General features: G+C 40.5%; 1 protein-coding gene and 1 non-coding gene across 2 annotated transcripts; both read right to left on the bottom strand.

Annotated features, from left to right (window-relative positions):
* Positions 1–1,020: 1,020 nt before the first annotated feature.
* Positions 1,021–1,094, bottom strand: trnan-guu. The gene has a single exon. It is a non-coding gene; the product is annotated as a tRNA-Asn (tRNA).
* Positions 1,095–5,327: 4,233 nt separating this feature from the next.
* LOC121709062 (NACHT, LRR and PYD domains-containing protein 12-like) lies at positions 5,328–19,634 on the bottom strand. The gene is made up of 8 exons (XM_042092113.1): positions 19,604–19,634; positions 12,934–14,698; positions 12,682–12,855; positions 11,577–11,750; positions 8,977–9,147; positions 8,500–8,670; positions 6,503–6,549; positions 5,328–6,262 (listed from the first exon to the last, which is right to left on the bottom strand). Exons 2-8 carry the CDS (start codon positions 14,676–14,678, stop codon positions 5,637–5,639), a joined length of 3,108 nt encoding a protein of 1,035 aa, XP_041948047.1. The 5' UTR covers positions 14,679–14,698; positions 19,604–19,634; the 3' UTR covers positions 5,328–5,636.
* Between the last annotated feature and the right edge of the window lie 328 nt (positions 19,635–19,962).

The raw sequence follows: 19,962 nt of genomic DNA, 5'->3' as shown, positions 1-19,962 counted from the left end.
AGCTTAACGTGGTTGTAGCCTACCTTTTGCTCCTCATAACAACACATAAAACTATCAAAAAATTGAACCCAAAGTCCAAGTATTATGGACGTTATCTGATATTACGCATTAAGCATTTTATAGGCCTATGAAAAGACTTGGTTGGAAAACTATGATCCCCAAATTTATCTCATATATTGCTCATCATAATTAGCCTACTATACAAATATACAACCCAAAGTCCAATTATTATGGACGTTATCTGACATTAAGCATTTTAGGCTGTGAAAAGGCTTAACATGGTTTAATGTAGCCTAAACAACGCGATCAATGATGCCAAATTTATCTTTCATATTACTCCTTATAACCACATAAAACTATCAAAAAATCCAACCCAAAGTCCAATTATTATGGACCTTATCTGACATTAAGCATTGTATAGGCCTACTCTGCTATGAAAAGGCGTAGTGTAAGGTCAGAAAACTATGACCAATGATCACCAAATGTATCTCTCCCACTTGCTTCCTGTCACTCTCCATTGTCCTGTCCAAATAAGGCAAAAGCCCCAAAAATATACTTTAAAAAAACTAATTTCAAAACGCATGCTCTTGCTCCAGATATACTCTTGTAATGCCCATCTGTACCATGCGAGGCGCTGTAATAATTAAGTCAATGGAAGAGTGCCGTGTGGCTGCGTTCAAGACAACTCGAAGCCTACAGAATTATTATACCTCCTTTACTGGGTTCACGTGTCCAAACTGTACCACCGGATACCGTGTACTAAAATGTATCTGCTTTCTAACACTAGTTTAGCAGCAATCACAGTCTGCTCACCACAGGAAATGGAAATGTGCAGGAGAGAAACTGTTTTCGTATGAAATGCCTTGCGTTGCTCATCTAATTCAATCAAATTCGTCTGGAAAAAACTGGCAAAGCATGTGCGTGTAAATGTAAGTTGACACTTGCAGTGGCTATACCATCAAAGTCGTTTTACAGTCTCCAGTGCCAAAGCACACAATTTTATGTTACATAAAAACCTTCCGTCCCTGGGTGGGCTCGAACCACCAACCTTTCGGTTAACAGCCGAACGCGCTAACCGATTGCGCCACAGAGACTCCGCGCTGACTTTGCGTGAATGACTTAATTCAACGCGAAGATCTATTCACAGACTTCTTTGAGTAGTCCATGCGATGTTCTCTATTGTCTGGTAGCCTAATGTTTGCTGCTTTCGATGTCAGACAGAGGCTTTAAAAATGGAAGCCGATCTACAGAAAGGTAGGCTATTGTTTAAATATACGAATGAATTTAAATATCAAGACAAAATTGTACGTTTATTCACCAGATAGGCTAAGGCTACTCTAATTCTTAATTTAAAGACGAAAGAAATTTGGACGTTTATGGCTCCGTTGAGCCACCTCCTGGCCACCTAAGTTGCATATCTTTCGGTAATTTTGTGTCCACAGACAGATATTTCTACACAATATCCTATACTTTATACATAATACACTTATGCAAGGACTGCAACACTGGTCTATGACTTTGGATAAAAGCCTGAAATCAGTAGGCCTTTTCGTTCGTTACATTTTCTGTTTTGGAACCGGACTGTAAAAAGTCAGGCAAGTTGAGACAAGAACCCAACTATTGTTGTGGACATAGCCTGCTGACGACAGGGTGGCAGTGTAGACTGTATTGAGAGTCGTTTCCTGTCACCTTCCTAAGTTCACGTTGACGTATAGGCTATAGCCTACTTTAGGCTACTTACATTGTCAAAACGTAGGCTATGCATTTTGTATCCTTTTTCTGTGTGGACATTAGATTGTGTCCTTTTCAGTTCGTTGGGTGAGATGAAGGTGCCTCCCCCCCCCCCAAACCTACCGCACAACTTTGGTCATTGTAGGCTAAGACTAGTAATAAACGTCTGTCAAATAAATATGAATAGCAATCAGTAGCCTAACAGCTTACATTTTAAAAGTTTGATCAATGCATTAAATCTGTTCTGTTCTTTTGGAGAAATAGCATAAAGGTGCCATCACACAGCCTTGGTTAAGACTAAGCCATAAACATGTCAAAAACACATAGGTTAACAATCATCAACAACTTAAATGTGAAAAGTTGGATCAATACTGCAAGATAAGCATGTGTAACAACACAATTGTAACTCAATAAGCAATCAACTGTTTCAATGAAATAGTTATCAGTTATCACTAATATTTCAGCCGGCTGGTGAGACTACAGCATGAAAAGGATGACTGATACATGTTAGGTTTTCAATAGATTATTTATTAAGTTTTCAATGTGTGTTTGAAACAAGAACAGGAACAAACACAAAAAAGAATGGGAGGAAGGTATGGTGACACTGCAACATAAAAAGGAGGTCTGCCACTCATTTAGGTTTCCAAAAAAATAAAAAGAGTTCAGTTTCCAAAGTCTGAACAACAATTGTGTGTGAACTACACAAAATACACAATGTGGAAGGGATGGGTAGCTCTCCATATACTCTGTACACCTATAAGAGGGACATGGTAAGGAGGATGCAACACATTTGGCTGGAGTCAGGAGTGTCATGGGAGGTGTGGAAGATGCTGGATCAACACACCTCCCTTTGTGTAAGGGCCCCATCGTGTGGACCTCAAACATAAAAAATGATCTTAGGGACTGTTCGTTATTTATTGAAGGGGCCACCAGAAGAAAATAGGGGAGGGTCATGTCTTTTTATTCTTTGTTAAGGGGAGGGTCACCCAACTTTTTTTTGTCTAGGAGGGGGGATCACCCATCTTTTGTATTCATGAAAACAGCAAAAAATCAAAGTGGCTTGTTTGATTGTTGATTTCTGTCACCATATAACATTCTCTTTATACTGTGCTGAATGAATAAAAAAGTTCATAATTTTAATTTGTTGTGGTAATTATTTCTGGGAGGGGTTCATATTAGGTTAATTTACTTCATCAGATTATCCCACTAAACAATTGACCCTCAGTAAAAACATGGTACTGACAATGACCAGAAATTTGGTACTTGTGTACAAGTCATACATGTAGATTTTACTCATAATAGCATAGTGGGGGATGGTCATGATTTGATCAGATTGACAGCTGAAGCCCTCACAACTTCCACCTCCAGAGGCTGGTTAAATCTGTCTTTCAATATGATATTGCTGGTATGCAATTCAGCCTACCATGCTGCAACTATCTTGCTAAAATATATTTTAGGTCCAGCTCTTCTTACATTTAGAGTACATTTTAGGTTGCAATAAGCATATTCTGCATATTTTTTGCTGCTGAGCTTTGTAGATTCACATGTATTGGCAAAGCCAAATACAGCATCCCAAAACACAGTAGTAGAATTTGACCAGGTATTGGTGAAGATGGCATTACCTCATTTTCCACCTCTCCATCCCTCTCCTCTTTCTATTCCACCTCTCCATCACTCTGCTCTCTCTATTCTGCCTCTCTATCCATCTGCTCTCTCTATTCTATCTCCCCATCCCTCTGGTCTCTCTATTCTATCTCTCCATCCCTCTGATCTTTCTATCTGTCCCTCTGCTCTCTGTATTCTACCTTTTCATCCCTCTCCTCTGTATTCTACCTCTCCATCCCTCTCCTCTTGGTCATCCTCCATTCTTTCCTGCTCTTTACCCATATTTTTGTCATGGCCTGATATAAATTAGATTTCTTTGTCAGAAATGTGTCTGATGTGGTTTGTTTTAATCTTGTTTACAGCAAAAACACTTCTATTGACATCCACATAGCTTAATCTAGCCTACCAGCTTTAGCCTAATATAAAACAAAGCCCAGCCTTTAAAGGAGAATTCCGGAGTGATATTGACCTAAAGTGTATTGAAACATGATACCGAGTGTGAACGTATGTCTCATAGCCCATCTCGGCTTGTCCCCTGCACTCCAAAATCTGGCGCTAGTTAGCCGATGTTACCAACAGCTTTTTCAATAGTGGTGCTTCGGCATCGGGCTAGCCATGCAAATAAATCACTGTTTTACACCCATTTACGAGGCTCAATGTATCTCCACACTTCATTGGTAGACTTCCGAGGGCCCTGACATTTAAAACGAGACATTGAGAACTTTGAAAAAGCACTGGTAGTTTACTTACAAGACGATTTATACAGACAGTATCTTCACGAAGTTTAGCGTTTGCAGCCATCTTGAATTTAGTCACGATAAGTCGAGCAACGAGTAAGAATGAACAGGTATGATAAGGGATCAGATTCCAAAAATAATTCAGTGGAAATGCATGGATTCCAGTTTCTTCCAGTAGCAGCAACTGGAATCCATGCATTTCCACTGAATTATTTTTGGAATCCGATGCCGAAGCACCACTATTGAAAAAGCTGTTGGTAGCATCGGCTAACTAGCGCCAGATTTTGGAGTGCAGGGGACAAGCCGAGATGGGCTATGAGACATACGTTCACACTCGGTATCATGTTTCAATACACTTTAGGTCAATATCACACCGGAATTCTCGTTTAACATGGCCAGAGTAGCAATGCCTCTTGATTCCTTTGAGGGAAATTTGGTCTCTGCATTTATTACAATCCGTGAATTAGTGAAACACACTCAGCACACAGTGAACACACAGTGAGGTGAAGCGCACACTAATCCCGACACAATGAGCTGCCTGCTCCAACAGCAGCGATCAGGGAACAGGGAGGGGTTAGGTGCCTTGCTCAAGGGCACTTCAGCCGCTTCCTACTGGTTGGGGTTTGAACCGGCAACCCTCTGGTTACAAGTCCAAAGCGCTAACCAGTAGGCCACGACTGCCCCAACATGTCTCATACCGTTATCCTTAGTCCAGGCACTTTACTATGTTGTGGTATTGAACCATTTCTTACAGATAATGATCATTAATTTCTTACTTCAAGCTAACAAACAGCACAGTTCAGTGCTGCTTCACATATTGTGCACATTTGAACTAAGGAAGTTCTGCGGTCTGGCTTACGGCTCGTGTCCATTATTGTAGCGCGTAGACGCTTGCAGACACCTAGCCCTCTCTCCCGTCGCCGCTTGTGGGCGTATATAGGCTAAAGTGTATGGTGTAACGTTTTATTTGATGTAATTACACAGTGCCAGCTAACGTAGGCTACTAAAGTGGAGGTAGCCTACTACTGTTAACATATTTTATTGAAACACTCAAAAATATCACTGACATGTTCCTCCAAAGCACATTCTGCCTTGGTTCAAGTCGCCAACAAGGTCTTTTTGATAGGGTGCAGTGGCGAACTTGTTCTAAACTTAACTTCTTCGCCACTATATAGCTTAATATATTTTCATAAAACCTACACGATTATCAGGCGGAACAAATATATTGTTCCGGACCGGAAGACTAGAGCAAAGGACAGAACTTGTTTACCGAAGATGTACTTTCATTGGCTAACCACCTCGCGTTAACCGCTCTCATTTGCATAAAGCAGCCAAGCCCAACTTCTTGACGCGCCGCCTCTGTTTGAATGGCCGCGCCGCCTTCCCAAGGTGCATTGCGGAAGCGTAAACCCCGCCTTGCCACTCTCCATAGGAAATCAACGGGCTATGTGCGGCGCGGTGGGCTTTGCCGCGATAATGGACACGAGCCGTTAGGCCACCACCACCTTTACCTGAACACCAGTCCAGATCTATTGCTGCCCCCCATCCCCAATATCCTTCTCACTATAGACCTCTCTCCGCTTCCTCCTCCTCCTCTTCCTTCCAGCCTGGCAAAGGCAGTGAGGGGGATCTGTCTGTGTGGATCTGAGAGATGGTCACGGAGGAGGAGATGTAAATTCCATAAAAGCGAGAAAACATGAATGTAAAGCTAAAAGCTGGGTAGAGAGGTTCAGTGAATGTCGTGTGGAATGTGTACCAGTGGGTCAGTGTGTTAGAGGAGACACTGTAAAAGGACAGAGTGCCGGCCGGCCAGTCCAGATACACTCCTACTTTATGGGAGTCAGAGGGGGGTGCATGGATGTCAGTCTCGATTTCATTGTGTCTGGCTCCAAAATATGTATCGTAACATTCCACACACCAGGACTTGTCACTGTCCCCAAACATACAGTCATAGACACCTCCTTCCCTGATGATACTTCTGTAGGTCACACCTATGGATGCTCCCAGTCCACTCCATTCAACCTCCCAGTAGTGGCGTCCAGTCAGACCGTCTCTGCACAGCACATTGAAATGTTGGCTCTTTGGGTTTGTACCATCTTTTTCTTGTTCAAGTGTCACCTTTGTGTTCCCGTCAGACAGATTGAGACGTTGGAGTGCTGTGCTGGGGTCCAGCCTGGGTTCACAGTTGTCTGCAGGAAACAAGGCAACTGAGTTTACTCTGTGTGTGTGGTGCTAAGGGAATATAAATCGTTGTGAAACACCACAAACCCTAGACTAGAAAGTTGCTAGGCCAGTAATTACCTACAGAGGGCAGCTCAGACAATGGCAGGAGTGCCGTTTGTCATGTTATGAGGTCGTGCCATCAAAATGATTATGTTGAGGTTAAAAAAACTGTTCAGGGTGCCTTTAAAATGCAGTGATTTTCTTACATTTCTGCAGCCCTGGTTTCAACCAGCAAAGTGCATCATGATCAGTCCTGTGTTGACAAAAATGCACCCGGTTTAGAAAACACACAAAAAATACATCCTACGAACTTACTACTTGAGTATCAGTCAAATCTATAAATTCTGTTTAGTTTGATGTTGTCGATAGTGGGGTTCTTAGCTTCTTCATGATTAAATGCTTAAAACTTAGAATAATATAGTCATGGATGGATTATGAACTTTCGGGCCCCTGTGCCCAGATGTATTAAGGGCCCCCCACTAAATGTTGCATATGTGGGAAGGAGGGGTTTGGGGGTCCTCCCCCAGAACATTTTTAATTTGTTTGATTTGATTTCCTGTATTGTGGTGCATTTTCGGGATGGCCAATACTAAATTCAGTCAGATTCATAGCCTACATCCTGATGTGTTGGTATTGAGGCAATGATTCCATGCAATGGCTTGGGCTTCAGGGCAACCTGACCCCTTGAGCCCCTGGGCCTGGGCCCGGTCGGCCCATGCAGTAATCCATCCCCGAATATATTCCAGTAGTATTTAACAACGCACAAAGATGTGAAATACACTTAAATGAACCATTTCACATTACTATATGTGACCAGGCATGGCAAAACCAGGCTCAAGTTGCCTAATTTTTTTCAAAATTAGTTATTTTCGTTTTTTTGCAGAATGTGCAAGTTGAAGTCCTAAAGAAGCAATTCCATGTTTCAGATAACAGCATTGGTTGCTTTAAAAGTGTATATTGTGTATATTTTGTCTTTGAAAATGGTTAAGTTTCAGGAAGTAAACCAGCGTTTGAATTGGGCATGACTATTAGTGCTCTTTTTTTTGTCGGCCAATCAGCTGTATGCTAGAAGTAACCTCATGCAGGCCTCATGGCTACTTACTGAACCAGCATGCTGTTTGTTTAAAATTGTAATGGACATGGACAAAGCACAGCGGATTGCAGATGACCTGAATCTGATAATGAAGGCGACTTCATTACATTGGAGAACATCCCTAATCTAGAGCTGACCTTAGCCGAAGATAATTACAACGAGGAAGAATCTCTCGGTCTGGCAGCAGAGGAACTAGATCGTAAGGTATCAGATGCTATTTCCACAGTTACATTTGACGGGGATAAAGTTTGTGTGTTAGAAACTTTATCCATTGCTACTAGCTAACGTAGGCCTACTGTCGTTATCTATTGGCACCATAGGCTACTAGCCAAAACCCATTACAGATAGTTTCGGTGGGCAATTAATTTGAATAATGCGAGAATGTCTTGTTTTGACTGATGGCAGGGTGCCTTATCGTGTGTGCATTCAAATTAACAGGGTTTGCAAACGTGATCTCATGTTTGTTTAGTTCGCGTTTTAGACTATTTTATCCATTGCTAAACCTGCTAAATCCATTGCCAACTTGGTGCCTTGCACTGGGTGTTCATTCAAAATAACATGGTTTGCAAACTTGATCTCATGTTTGTTTTAGACTACTTTATTAATTGCTACTAACTGGTTCTGTAACCCATTACAGATATATTCGATGGGTGATTAGCACTGCAGGCTGACAAATCAGTGACCGTGACAGGGCGGAGGGTTGATCTTAATGTCATGTAAATGAGGACCATTGTGTTCCCCTCCCATGGATTGAGGGAGAAAGTAGTCAAATTGAAAACCCTGATTTCTCAGCTTGTAGCTTTGAGATGTGTATACTTTAAAATGGCTACAACTTATTCAAATATTATCAGATCTCCATGAGTGAGACATCATTGGATAGCTTTGAGACTACACTTTCAGAATCACTCAAAATGTCTAACTCAAAATGTCTCTGGGGAGACATGTGCTTGGTTTTGCCATGCTGGTCACATATGATGTTTCTTTCCATAACTATGGTTACCTGCAGGCTTTTCAAATCCACTTGTCATTACTTTTGACAGGTGAAAAGGTGTATGCTAAGTAAAACTGACAATGACAAGGACACATATGTTTAACATCCCTTATTCTTACTTGAGCTTTAGAAGTTTGCACTCTTGATTCAGAAGTGCAGAGAGAGTTCTCACTCCAGAGTCCTCTAGGTGGTTGTAGCTCAGATCCAGCTCTCTCAGGTGGGAGGGGTTTGATTTGAGAGCCAGAGACAGAAACCTACAACCTCTCTTTGTGATGAGACAACCAGAGAGACTGGAAGAGAGAGAGAAAGACAGGGCAAGTGGAGACGCATATCGCCATGGTGAAATAGGAATATCTACTAAGGTGTTTACCTTTGCAATCACAATAACCACATCATGTAGAGCAATAATTCCAGTAAGCCAATAAATCCCTTAAAGCCATTAGGTATATGGTTGTTAGGAAGTGGGGAAATATGGTTGTTGTCCTGAGGTATTATGTATATTGTTGTATACCTCAGTGTCCTGAGCATGCAGTGCAGATGGCTCAGGCCTGTAGATAACTCTATAGTGCCCTCATCAGTGTATATTGTAGAATTACCGCAGTGTCCGGAGCCTGCAGTGTGGATGGCTCAGGCCTGTAGATAACTCTATAGCACCGTCATCAGTCAGGTCGTTGTTGGAGAGGTCCAGCTCTCTCAGCTGTGAGTGTCCCGACTGGAGAACTGAGGCCAGATTTCTGAAAGATTCTCTCAGCTTACAGAAGGCCAGTCTGACAAACACACACACACACACACACACATTAAGTTTGTATGCTCGCTCTGATTGATTGATTGATTGAAAATCTTTATTGACATGATGTTTTTTGTACAAAGGATGATTCTTATATGAATAAATAAATAAAATGACTTTGTTCAATTATCAGTCAAAAGGATAAACACAATAAAGCCACAGGGCTTATTTCCATTGTGGTCCTTAAGATGTGTGCATTTGGTGGTGTGTGTCAGTGTTTGCAGGTGTAGGCATGTGGTGAAGGCATATGTCTTAAAGTGAATGTAATTATGTTGGTGGTATGTGGAGGAATAAAACAAAAATAAAACAAGGTAACATAGAGAGGACCAGGCATCCCCAGACATACAACATAAAACAGAGAAGGAAGTGCAGTACCTACAGTGCATGCAACTCTAATAACCATACTACTGTCCACTGCTCAGTACATACAGTGCATGTAACTCTAATAACCATACTACTGTCTCCTGCTCAGTACATACAGTGCATGTAACTCTAATAACCATATTACTGTCTACTGCTCAGTACATACAGTGCATGTAACTCTAATAACCATACTACTGTCTACTGCTCAGTACATACAGTGCATGTAACTCTAATAACCATACTACTGTCTACTGCTCAGTACATACAGTGCATGTAACTCTAATAACCATACTACTGTCTATTGCTTAGCCAGTTCTTTAGGGATGATTTAAAATGATCGGTATTATCTGTTGACTTTAATGCTGCTGGTAACCCATTCCATATGATGGCTGCTGAATACAGAAAAGAGCCCTTGCCCATGCAACTTTTAAATCTACATAGAACAAAGTCAGTGGTACTACCCCTTGTTGAGTAACTGTGAACAGCATTTACCCGAAAAAAATAATTACAAAGATATGTTGGTACTTTATTTTTAATTATTTTATGTACCATACACATTTTTATATATGTTACTCTATCCTCTACTTTGAGCCACTTAAGGCTACTAAAATGAGCCGGGTTGAGGTGTGTGTATGGGTATAGTTTAAGAATAAGTCTCACTAATTTGTTTTGTGATGTCTGCAGCTTCTGTTTGAAAATCTTAGGAATGGTTGTGTACCATGAAGTGCAGGCATAATCAAAGTGGCATTGTATTAGGGCCCCAGCAAGAATCTCGAGAGCTTGTCTATCTATTAATGTGGATACTCTAGCTAGAATTTTTATTTTCTGATTTACTTTAGACAGAACTTTTAGAGCCATGCACTCCCCAGATAATTTATTATCAAGTATGCAGCCTAAGTAAGTTACTGATTCCTTAGTTATTATTTCAGAATCACCAACTACCACACTGAATCCAGGTGACTTCCTTAGCTTATCATTTGATCCAAATAGTATTGATTCAGTTTTACCAAGATGGAGAGACAGTTTGTTTTCAGATAACCAAATGCTGACTTTCTGAAGTTCTGAACTAAGTAATTTCTCTACCTCTGCTTTATTACGATGAGACACTAAAAGAGCTGAATCATCCGCGTAAAGATACAGATTGCAATCACATGCTGACTTCATGTCGTTTATGTACAGCAGAAAAAATAACGGACCTAGGATGCTTCCCTGGGGGACCCCACATGTAAGTGGAAGAGGAGTTGATATAGTACCACTCACATCTACCACTTGTTCCCTATCCCCCAAATAAGATTGGATCCAACGTAGAGATACAGAATTAAAACCCAAGGCTCTAAGTTTGACTAAAAGAATACAGTGGTTCACAGTGTCAAACGCTTTTTGGAGGTCCAACATAACCATGCCACAGTATTTCCCTTCATCCACTTGTTTTTTAATGTAATCTGTTAAGTAAAGTAAGCAAGTGTCTGTAGAATGAGATTTTCTAAATCCTGACTGGAATTCGTACAAAAGATTGTGTGATGATAAGTAGTTATCTATTTGCTCATGAACAACCCTTTCAATGACATTGGACAGACAACATAAAATGGATACGGGACGATAGTTTCCATGATCTACTTTGACCCCTTTTTATATAAAGGAATTACTCTCGCCCTTTTGAATTCAATTGGAAATGTACTTAGTTCTATGGACAGGTTGGTAATATGTGTTATGCAAGGAGAAATAGTTTCTGCAGCATCTCGTATGAATCTTGTGGGAATATTATCAAGACCTGTTGCTTTGCTAGGATTGAGATTTTTCAGCTTACTTAGAATGTTTTCATTTGTTACTTTTACAAGGGAAAACATATCTGCGCCGCCATGACAGTCATGTCATGGTATTGGCCATTGGCCATGAAGAAGTCACTCTCTTACTTTCTCTCTATGTGTGTGTGTGTGTGTGTTTGCGTATGTTGGATTGCTAGAGGTCTGAGAGATTGTATGATTCTTCTGAATGAAACATATCCTCCTGACATCATCATAATTTATTACTTTATGTAGTACTCACCTCAGCACCTCCAGTTTGCAGTATTTTTGTGTCAAACCACGAGTCAATAACTGTATTCCATGATCATCTAGGTCATTGTAACTCAGGTCCAGCTCCCTGAGTTGAGATGTTTCAGACTGAAGAGCAGCTGTGAGAGTCTCACATGATCCCACTGTGAGCCCACACTGAGCCAGTCTGCAATCAGCATATTTTACATCAGCGTCACACAGTGGTGTTGTTAGGTATGGGCATGCTAAAGCCCTGGAATTTTTTTTTTAAGCAAATAACACAGAATCTATTTATAGTTTATATTCTAATCGTGCATTAAAGCCTTGAGATGAGATGGACCCACCAGTATTAACAAACATACAAATAGGAAACGGGTGTCCTCTCACTCCCTTCATGCAGCAGATCTAACTTGAATGTTACCTTACCATAAAACATAATTTGGAATGCAGGCTACTTTGAGCGCGCACAAAAGAGAGAGAGAGACACAGAGAGAGGAAGAACCAGTTCTAGGGCATGCCATTGTTTGCATTTAAGAGGAAATCATAAAGGACAAGGAGGTGGCAGAGTTATGCTGTTTGCGTCATTTACGATTTCAGGTTGTTTATCAGCCTGCCCTGCACCTGCACTCACTAGTCTATAGTTTGGAGCATGGCCAAACAGGTTTATAGCCTACTTACTTTGCCTTTGTAGAATCCCATGAGTGAGTCCTCAATTATTCATTCTCCTTAAGCTAAATATAACATGAACCATATGATATGCATCTTTGCTAATTAAATCATATTCCAATCTGCTAGATGACTAGGCTATATAGTTAATTTTTAATAGCAAACATAAATGTTAAGATATTGTCAAAGGAATGACGACTGCTAATGATAATGTATGCTTATTGACAATATTATGCCATCAATGTGGCGCAAATGAGGCTAGAGTCGTTGGATTAATCTATCAAAAGTGAGCAGCAAGCACAGGCAAAATGGAAATAATGAGAACCGTTTCAACTAAACGGGCTAAAGCCCCGAATGTTTTTAACTGCTAGTGATGCCTTCATGAATGCGAGTAAAGCATCAAGTAAAGCATCAACAACACCCCAGTATAACTCAGATGCTGCGTTCCTGACCTCAGAGTCCTCAGCTGGCAGTTGGTGTGGGTCAGTCCGGCACACAGAGCCTGTACCCCTGGGTCCAGCAGGGGGTTAGAGCTCAGATCCAGCTCCTGCACAGGTGAGTCTTCTACCTGGAGAGCAGATGCTATAACCTCACACGAACCCAGGGAGAGGCCACATCCAGAAAATCTGCAAACAGCACTAGCACCATTAATGTAGTTTGAATTAATCTGCAAAATGTTAGACTACTAGGCTATTGTCACTTACTGGGCCTTTTTGCAGTTCCTTACGGCAATTACCAGTCGCTTACGACCCTGATTAAATGTGTTGTACTTCCTAAGGTCAAACAAATCCAGAATGTCATCTGACATAAGAAGCATGTAGGCTATTGTTGAACAGTCTGCCTCTGAAAGACCTGTCCCCCATTCCAAGTACTTTTTCATCTCCTCATGAAGGGAGTTATCCTTCACTTCAAGCAGACAGAGTAGAAGGTTCATGCTTCTCTCTGTGGAGTCATAGTCCTGCCGTATAATTTTTCTGATGTGCCCAGCTACAATCTTCAGGCTCTCTGAGCTCTGATGTGTGTGGGGCATCAGGTCGTGTAGGAGATTCTGATTGGACTCCAGTGAGATGCCCATAAGGAAGCGCAGGAAAAGGTCCAGGTGTCCGTTGGTACTCTGCAGGGATTTATCGATTGCACTCTTTAGCAGATCATGCAGTGTCTCCTCCTTTCTGGGGAAAGACGCCAATGCATCCGTGTTCTTGGCTAAGAAGGATTGAAACACATAGAGAGCAGCCAGGAACTCCTGAATGCTCAGGTGCACAAAGCAGAACAGCTTTCTCTTCTGAATCACAGGTTCTTCTGCAAAGATCTCGGTACACATCCCAGACTTCTCCAGATCTTCACTCACAGCAATTCTGCACTCTGCCAAGTTCTCCTCTGTGAAAAAAATATTTCCCTTTTCCAGATGTTTAAATGCCAGTTCAGATAGTTTCAGGATCATAAGCTTATTTGACATGAAGAGCTTCCTTTTCTCATTTTTCTTGCCATATTTCATGTTCTTCGTGTTGTTTTGAATGATGAGAAATTGGATGAAAACTTCCGTCAGAGTCTGTGGGAGTTCTCTGTTGCCTCTCTGATCCTGTATTCTCTGAATCACTGTGGCCAAAATCCAGCAGAAAACCGGTATGTGGCACATAATGTACAGACTTGTAGATTTCTTTATTTGTGAGACAATTCTGTTTGCTTCAGTCTCACATTTGATTCTCTTCTTGAAGTACTTCTCCTTCTGCTGGTCAGTGAATCCCCGGACCTCCATCCATTTGTCTATGAACTCAGAGGGAACCTGATTGGCTGCTGCTGGTCGTGACGTTATCCATTTTAATGCACAGGGCAGAAGCTTCTTTCGGATGAGGTTGGTTACCAGCATGTCCACAGAGGTGGCCTCAGTTATGTCAGACAGATTACGGTTTTCCTCAAAGTTCAGAGGAAGTTTGCTTTCATCCAGGCCATCAAAGACAAATATGATCCTGGATTTATGATAGAATTGTGCATCTACTTCAGTTCTCAATTCAGGGTGAAAGTCAAGCAGGAGTTTCAGAAGACTATACTGAACATCTTGAACCAAATTTAGTTCCCGGAATGGAAGCACAATGATGAAATCTATATCCTGATTAGCTCGACCTTCGGCCCAGTCTAGGATGAATTTTTGCACAGATACTGTTTTTCCAATGCCCGCTATTCCCTGTGTCATGACTGTTCGGACACAGGCTTGTCCAGGAGAGGGATGAAAGAGGTCATTGCATCTGATTGCCGTCTCAGTTCTCCTCACTCTCTGGGATCTGATCTCTATCTGCCGAATCTCGTGCTGAGTGTTCACCTCTTCACTCACTCCATCTGTGATGTAGAGCTCAGTGTAGATCTCACTCAGCATCTTCTTGTCTCTCTCCTCTATTCCCTCAAGCAGCCTTTCAAACCTCTCATGCAAAGCCTTCTTATTATCTGCACTCATTCTCCTCCTGACGACGTCATCTATTTGGAAAAAGTGTAAAAAGTGATTGTCAAAAATCATTGAGTAAGCTGCACCACCCAACCCTCTGTTCATTGTCTCCCCCTAGCAGGCTCAGTGTGGTAAGTGCATAGAGTGAACGGTGCAATGCAAGAAGTGACCGGAATACTTGCGGAGTGATATGATCAGCAGCACAAAACCTGTTGCCATTGACAGCGGTAATTATATGTTTGCAGCGGTAATTACATGAATTTATCACCCGGAGAGAAGAAATACTCTTCTCTGATTGGCTGGTGGGGTGGCTACTAATTCTGAATAACAGGGCACCGTTCCATATCAATGCTTATGAATGGTAACTATAACAACCATAGTAGGACGACGGTTGCAGCGCTCTAGAATCTTTAGTTGCAGGCTTCACAACAATGGAATCAACTGTAAACTAGCTAACTTTCCATGCTATCGCTGTTATAGGGCCAACGAAAGTTGTACAACAAGCTGAACTAGTGAGCTTCTTTTTAAACGGAACCGTGTGTTTCCTTTGCTTTACAATAGCAACTGGGTGATAAGCGGGATAACGGCCTTCGAGGTGTGTCCAGTTATACGGAATTAATGGACTGCGCGTCGGGGAGTTTTTTGCCCCTCGCCCTCGTCGGCGGCCGTTATCCCTTACTTACTTTACTGTAGAACGTTGGGAAATCCCATTCAAGTCAATGGAGCATTCTACTAGTATTGTGAAGAGCCGTATAATAACTAAATATATCTTAGGATAATATTTTTGGCATTATCAAATTCTGTAAGAATCCAAATTCAGTAGACATCTGGTTTCTTCCTGAAGATTAATTATTGGCTAGCTTTAAAATTGGTTTCAACAACATAGAATTGTTGACTTGGATTGGTTGTTAACTGTTCATTATGAGAATAAACTGTTCATTATGTGTATTTTTTGTATCATTCCGCTGTTGTTTCTACTGTACTGTATTAAAATAAAGAATATTGATCAATATTGAATTAATTATTTATTATTATAATTTATTAAATTATTACAATTAATTTGTACTGACTGTCATATACTCTAAGCTAACATCTAACCTAGGAAGTGGTTTTCAAGAATACTGTGGGTCTATGTAATCTCAACAATCATACTGTAAGTAATTTGTATTTTTTTTTAACTAATACAATGTTTTAAACAGCAGCCTTTTTGCCTGTACATGCAATGGTAATTCCTTACTTGGAATGACATTTTCTAGTTCTGACTTGTTATCATTGGTTATTTGTGTTGTTTGTTTCTCAAGATAAGGCTGCACCGCATTTCCATTTCGGAGGAGATGGATGCAGAAGAACATGGTAGGCTACACTGTTTATGTGTGTGTGTGACGGAGAGAGACAAATATAAAAAGCTAGTAGACTCTAATATGATATAATCATATATTGTTTCTTCAACTTAAAATATCTGACTTTACTGCCATCATCTGTTTCTGCCTCTCTGTCATGTTTATTAGTAGAGCGGCTACAGGAAAAATCGTGCAAATTATGATACAAGCGTGGAATTCGGCAGGTATGTGCCACTTGAAATGGCGGCCATTTTCCAAGATGGCCGCCAAAAAAGACCCCAGAAATTGATTTATTGCTCAGAATTGACCAAAGATATTATAATACAAGCATGAAATTAGGCATGTATGTGCTCAAGACCAATACAATAAAATCTGCCTGATTTGCCACTTTTAATTTTTAGAAAATGGCCGCCAAAAATATGTTGCACAGAATTGATCAAGCAAGTTATTATACAAGCATGAATTTTGGCATGAATGTGCTAAAAAAACAATACAATCAAATCTACCTGACTCGCCACTTGAAATGGAAGCCATTTTACAATATGGCCACCAAAAGACTGAATTTAGCCCAGAAGTGAGCAAGAAAATGATGATACAAGTATGTAATTTTGTGTGTTTGTGCTAAAGAGTAATATAATCAAATCCACCTCATTTGCAACTTGAAAATGTAATATGGCAGCCATTTTTAAAGATGGCCACCAAATAAGACACTAGAACTTCATTAATTGCAATTAATTTAGCAGATGTGGCCCAAATCAATGTTAACATTCACTACATTTCTGTTTCCTTCTATGATGAAGTCATAAGCAAAATTCAATCAAGCAAAAATCAAGCAAAAAGGCACATAACTGAGATTCAGTGTTTCACAAATGAACTATGTACAAAGACTACAAACCCTGGAAGGGCTAAATTAATCTTAGAAATCTCACTGAGGGACAATAGAAGAGAGCGTATGCAACAGCATCAGGACTGACAGAGCCGTGCACCAACTTGCCTATCTAAAATACGACTGTACAACCAGAGCAGGCGATAACAGCATGTTTTTGTTTTTTTTGGTAACTGTAACAAGGCAAAGAACTCGGATGCCAAGAAGAACAATATGGCAGTAAGTATCTCAGCATGGAAAAATAACAGTCCATTTCACAGCAAATGTGAGCAATTTTTCAATTGTGTTTTGGGCTGATTGGCAAAATGTGATTCAGAATTTAGTGTAGGTATTTTAACACAAAGACGCACGTGTATAAAAATGCTATTTGTAAGCCTGTTTTAACAAAGCCGTGCAAACACATACAGCAGGTGGAGAAGAAGAAAATGCCTTTTGATTAGTGGTGTGGCAGTATATCAATATCAATTGCTGATTATTCTGACCATGTCACAAGTAAGATGTAATATTTCTTTACCCACCCTCACCTTGAGCATGGAAAAGGGCAATGTTGCTACAGTTAGTCAAACCAAACCTTTTTTTGACGTTGCGGTCAGTCAGGCCTTCAGAGTGGTTACACAGAACACTTATATGCTAGTATGCCTCATATATAATATTCCTGTCTGTTCTTACTGCCCTACTCTGTAGCCTACTCTCCTACTACAAATTACACTGTATATGCCGTTTTACATTTGAGTATATGTACTGTATATCACTCTCGATATCCTTACAATATTTAGACCAAAACTATCTGAATTAAACCAGCCATTGAGGTTATTCGGAATTAATTTTAGCCACTTACAGCGACATTGGACCACTGCTGATTGATTCACTCTGGTCGCCTTGTTCTCTAACTCTGGGGTAATTGTGGGGACAGTCGCAGAGAGTACAAATTATAGTGAGCGGCACATTATTACCATTAGCACGTTATTAGTGTTTTTAAATGCCCATATCGAGAAAATCATAAATTACCGTTATTAGCATATTATTACCACAATGGTATCGCATCACGCACCACCCTCCATTGACATCAAGAATTGTTATTAGCATGTTATCACCATGTTATCAGTGTGTTATAAGGGGCTTATTTGTCGTTAATAACTGTTACCGCTGTTATTTGCATGTAAAACCAAAAGCGACCTATGCGACCGGAAAGACTGAAGTCATTATTTGTCTATGGAGGGTCGGCGAATAAAGCGACCAAAGTGAATTCGCCGGGAGTGAACCAATCTGGGCGACCAGAGCGATTAAGTGATTTAGCAATTAAAAGTCAGCTAATATGATGGTATTGAGCGGTTCGGCAAAAAAAAATTGGAATGCTCTTATCTTCGAATGTCCCAGGCTGACAAGCCAGAGGCGTTATGTGATTAGCTAAATCAAACATGTCAAAAAGCAATTGGAATGCTCTTATCTTCGAATGTCCCAGGCTGACAAGCCAGAGCCGTTATGTGATTAGCTAAATCAAACATGTCAATGTCACGTCCAGAGCGAAAAAAGCGAATTCATGACAACGCTTCTTCAACGATCTTGGCTACTTGGTAGCTGAGGTTGTTTCTGGTGTACACGCATCTTTTGTTTAACAGCAACATCGATAAAACCATGAATTGCCGTTATTAGCATATTAGTGTCATTGTATTATTAGCATGTCATAACCATTTTATTTGTTTGGAGGGGTGGGGGGTGGCATCACGCAACGCCCTCCATTGACATTAAGAACTGGCATTATTAGCATGTTATCACCATGCTATTTATGTGTCATAGGTGGCTTATTTGTCATTGTGGAACATTTTTAATATCTGTATCACTTCATCATCTATGGAAACATATTTAAGGAGAATGAACAATTATTTACACCACATTTGCAATTTGCACATTTGAAATTTGCAAATTTCTCGGGTCTTTTTGGACGCCATCTTGGAAAATGGCCAGCATTTCAAGTAGCAAATCAAGTGGATTTGATTGTATTGGTCTTGATCACATCCATGCCAAATTGTATGCATCCATCATAATTTGCTTTGACAATTCTGTGCAATAAATCAATTTCTAGGGTCTTTTTTGGCAGCCATCTTGGAAAATGGCCACCATTTCAAGTGGCCAATCAGGTAGATTTCATTGTATTGCTCTTGAGCACATACATGTTGAGTTTCGTGCTTGTATCATAATTTGCTAGGTCAATTCTATGCAATAAATCAATTTCTGGGGTCTTTCATTTCAAGTGGCCAATCAGGTAGACTTGATTGTATTGGTCATAAGCACATACCTACCAAGTTTCATGCTTGTATCATAATTTGCACGATTCTTGCCAAATTGGCCTTGTAGCCGCTCTACTATATAGTTTGTGGTTTACAAAAGACCTACCATAGCCTACATTACATTTACAACATAGGTTAACCAGACTAACACACCTTGCTTAACCCTTCACACCTTTGTAAAAATTATGTTTTCGTATCAAACAGTAAACACAAGCCATCACAATAATCGCGTCTGGCACCGTGATGCACCATGCGTAAGATAAGGCCCATTAGCTTGCTTAATATACTGTAATGGTACAGGAGATGAGTTGACACTTAGCCAAGGATGAATTGATTTCTTATGTTATATTTTATGAGTTCATTATAAACATCTTACCTGGCTGTTGTTATTATTATGTTATGGTATGTCATGAAATCCATTACCTGTAGAGAGTTGCTGTTTCCTTTGTTCTCCAGCAGAGTCTTTGGTGTACATGAGAGAGAGGGACAGCGAGGAGGGAGAGAGTGAAAAAACATTAACTAAATACATGTTGATGCACGATTTAAATTAAGTTTCAAAAAGCTTCTTTTTGGCACATCAGTGTAGGACTGAAGAGTAAGATGGAATTCATAAGTTTGAATACCAACACAAGACCCATGAACAGCCTTTTGATAACAGCTTTTTGAAGTAAAGTCAGATAATTTATTTTTCCGCGGCCTACTTCAAAAGGTGATATAAAGAAATCAAGCTGTATTTTTTCCTTCTGCCCTGATAGGTTCACAAGGACATGGAGAGTGTCGGC

Source organism: Alosa sapidissima, chromosome 5, assembly GCF_018492685.1.
Source record: "Alosa sapidissima isolate fAloSap1 chromosome 5, fAloSap1.pri, whole genome shotgun sequence".
NCBI lineage: Eukaryota > Metazoa > Chordata > Actinopteri > Clupeiformes > Clupeidae > Alosa > Alosa sapidissima.
Note: the sequence above shows the minus strand (reverse complement) of the source record. Positions and strands in the feature narration are given on the sequence as shown.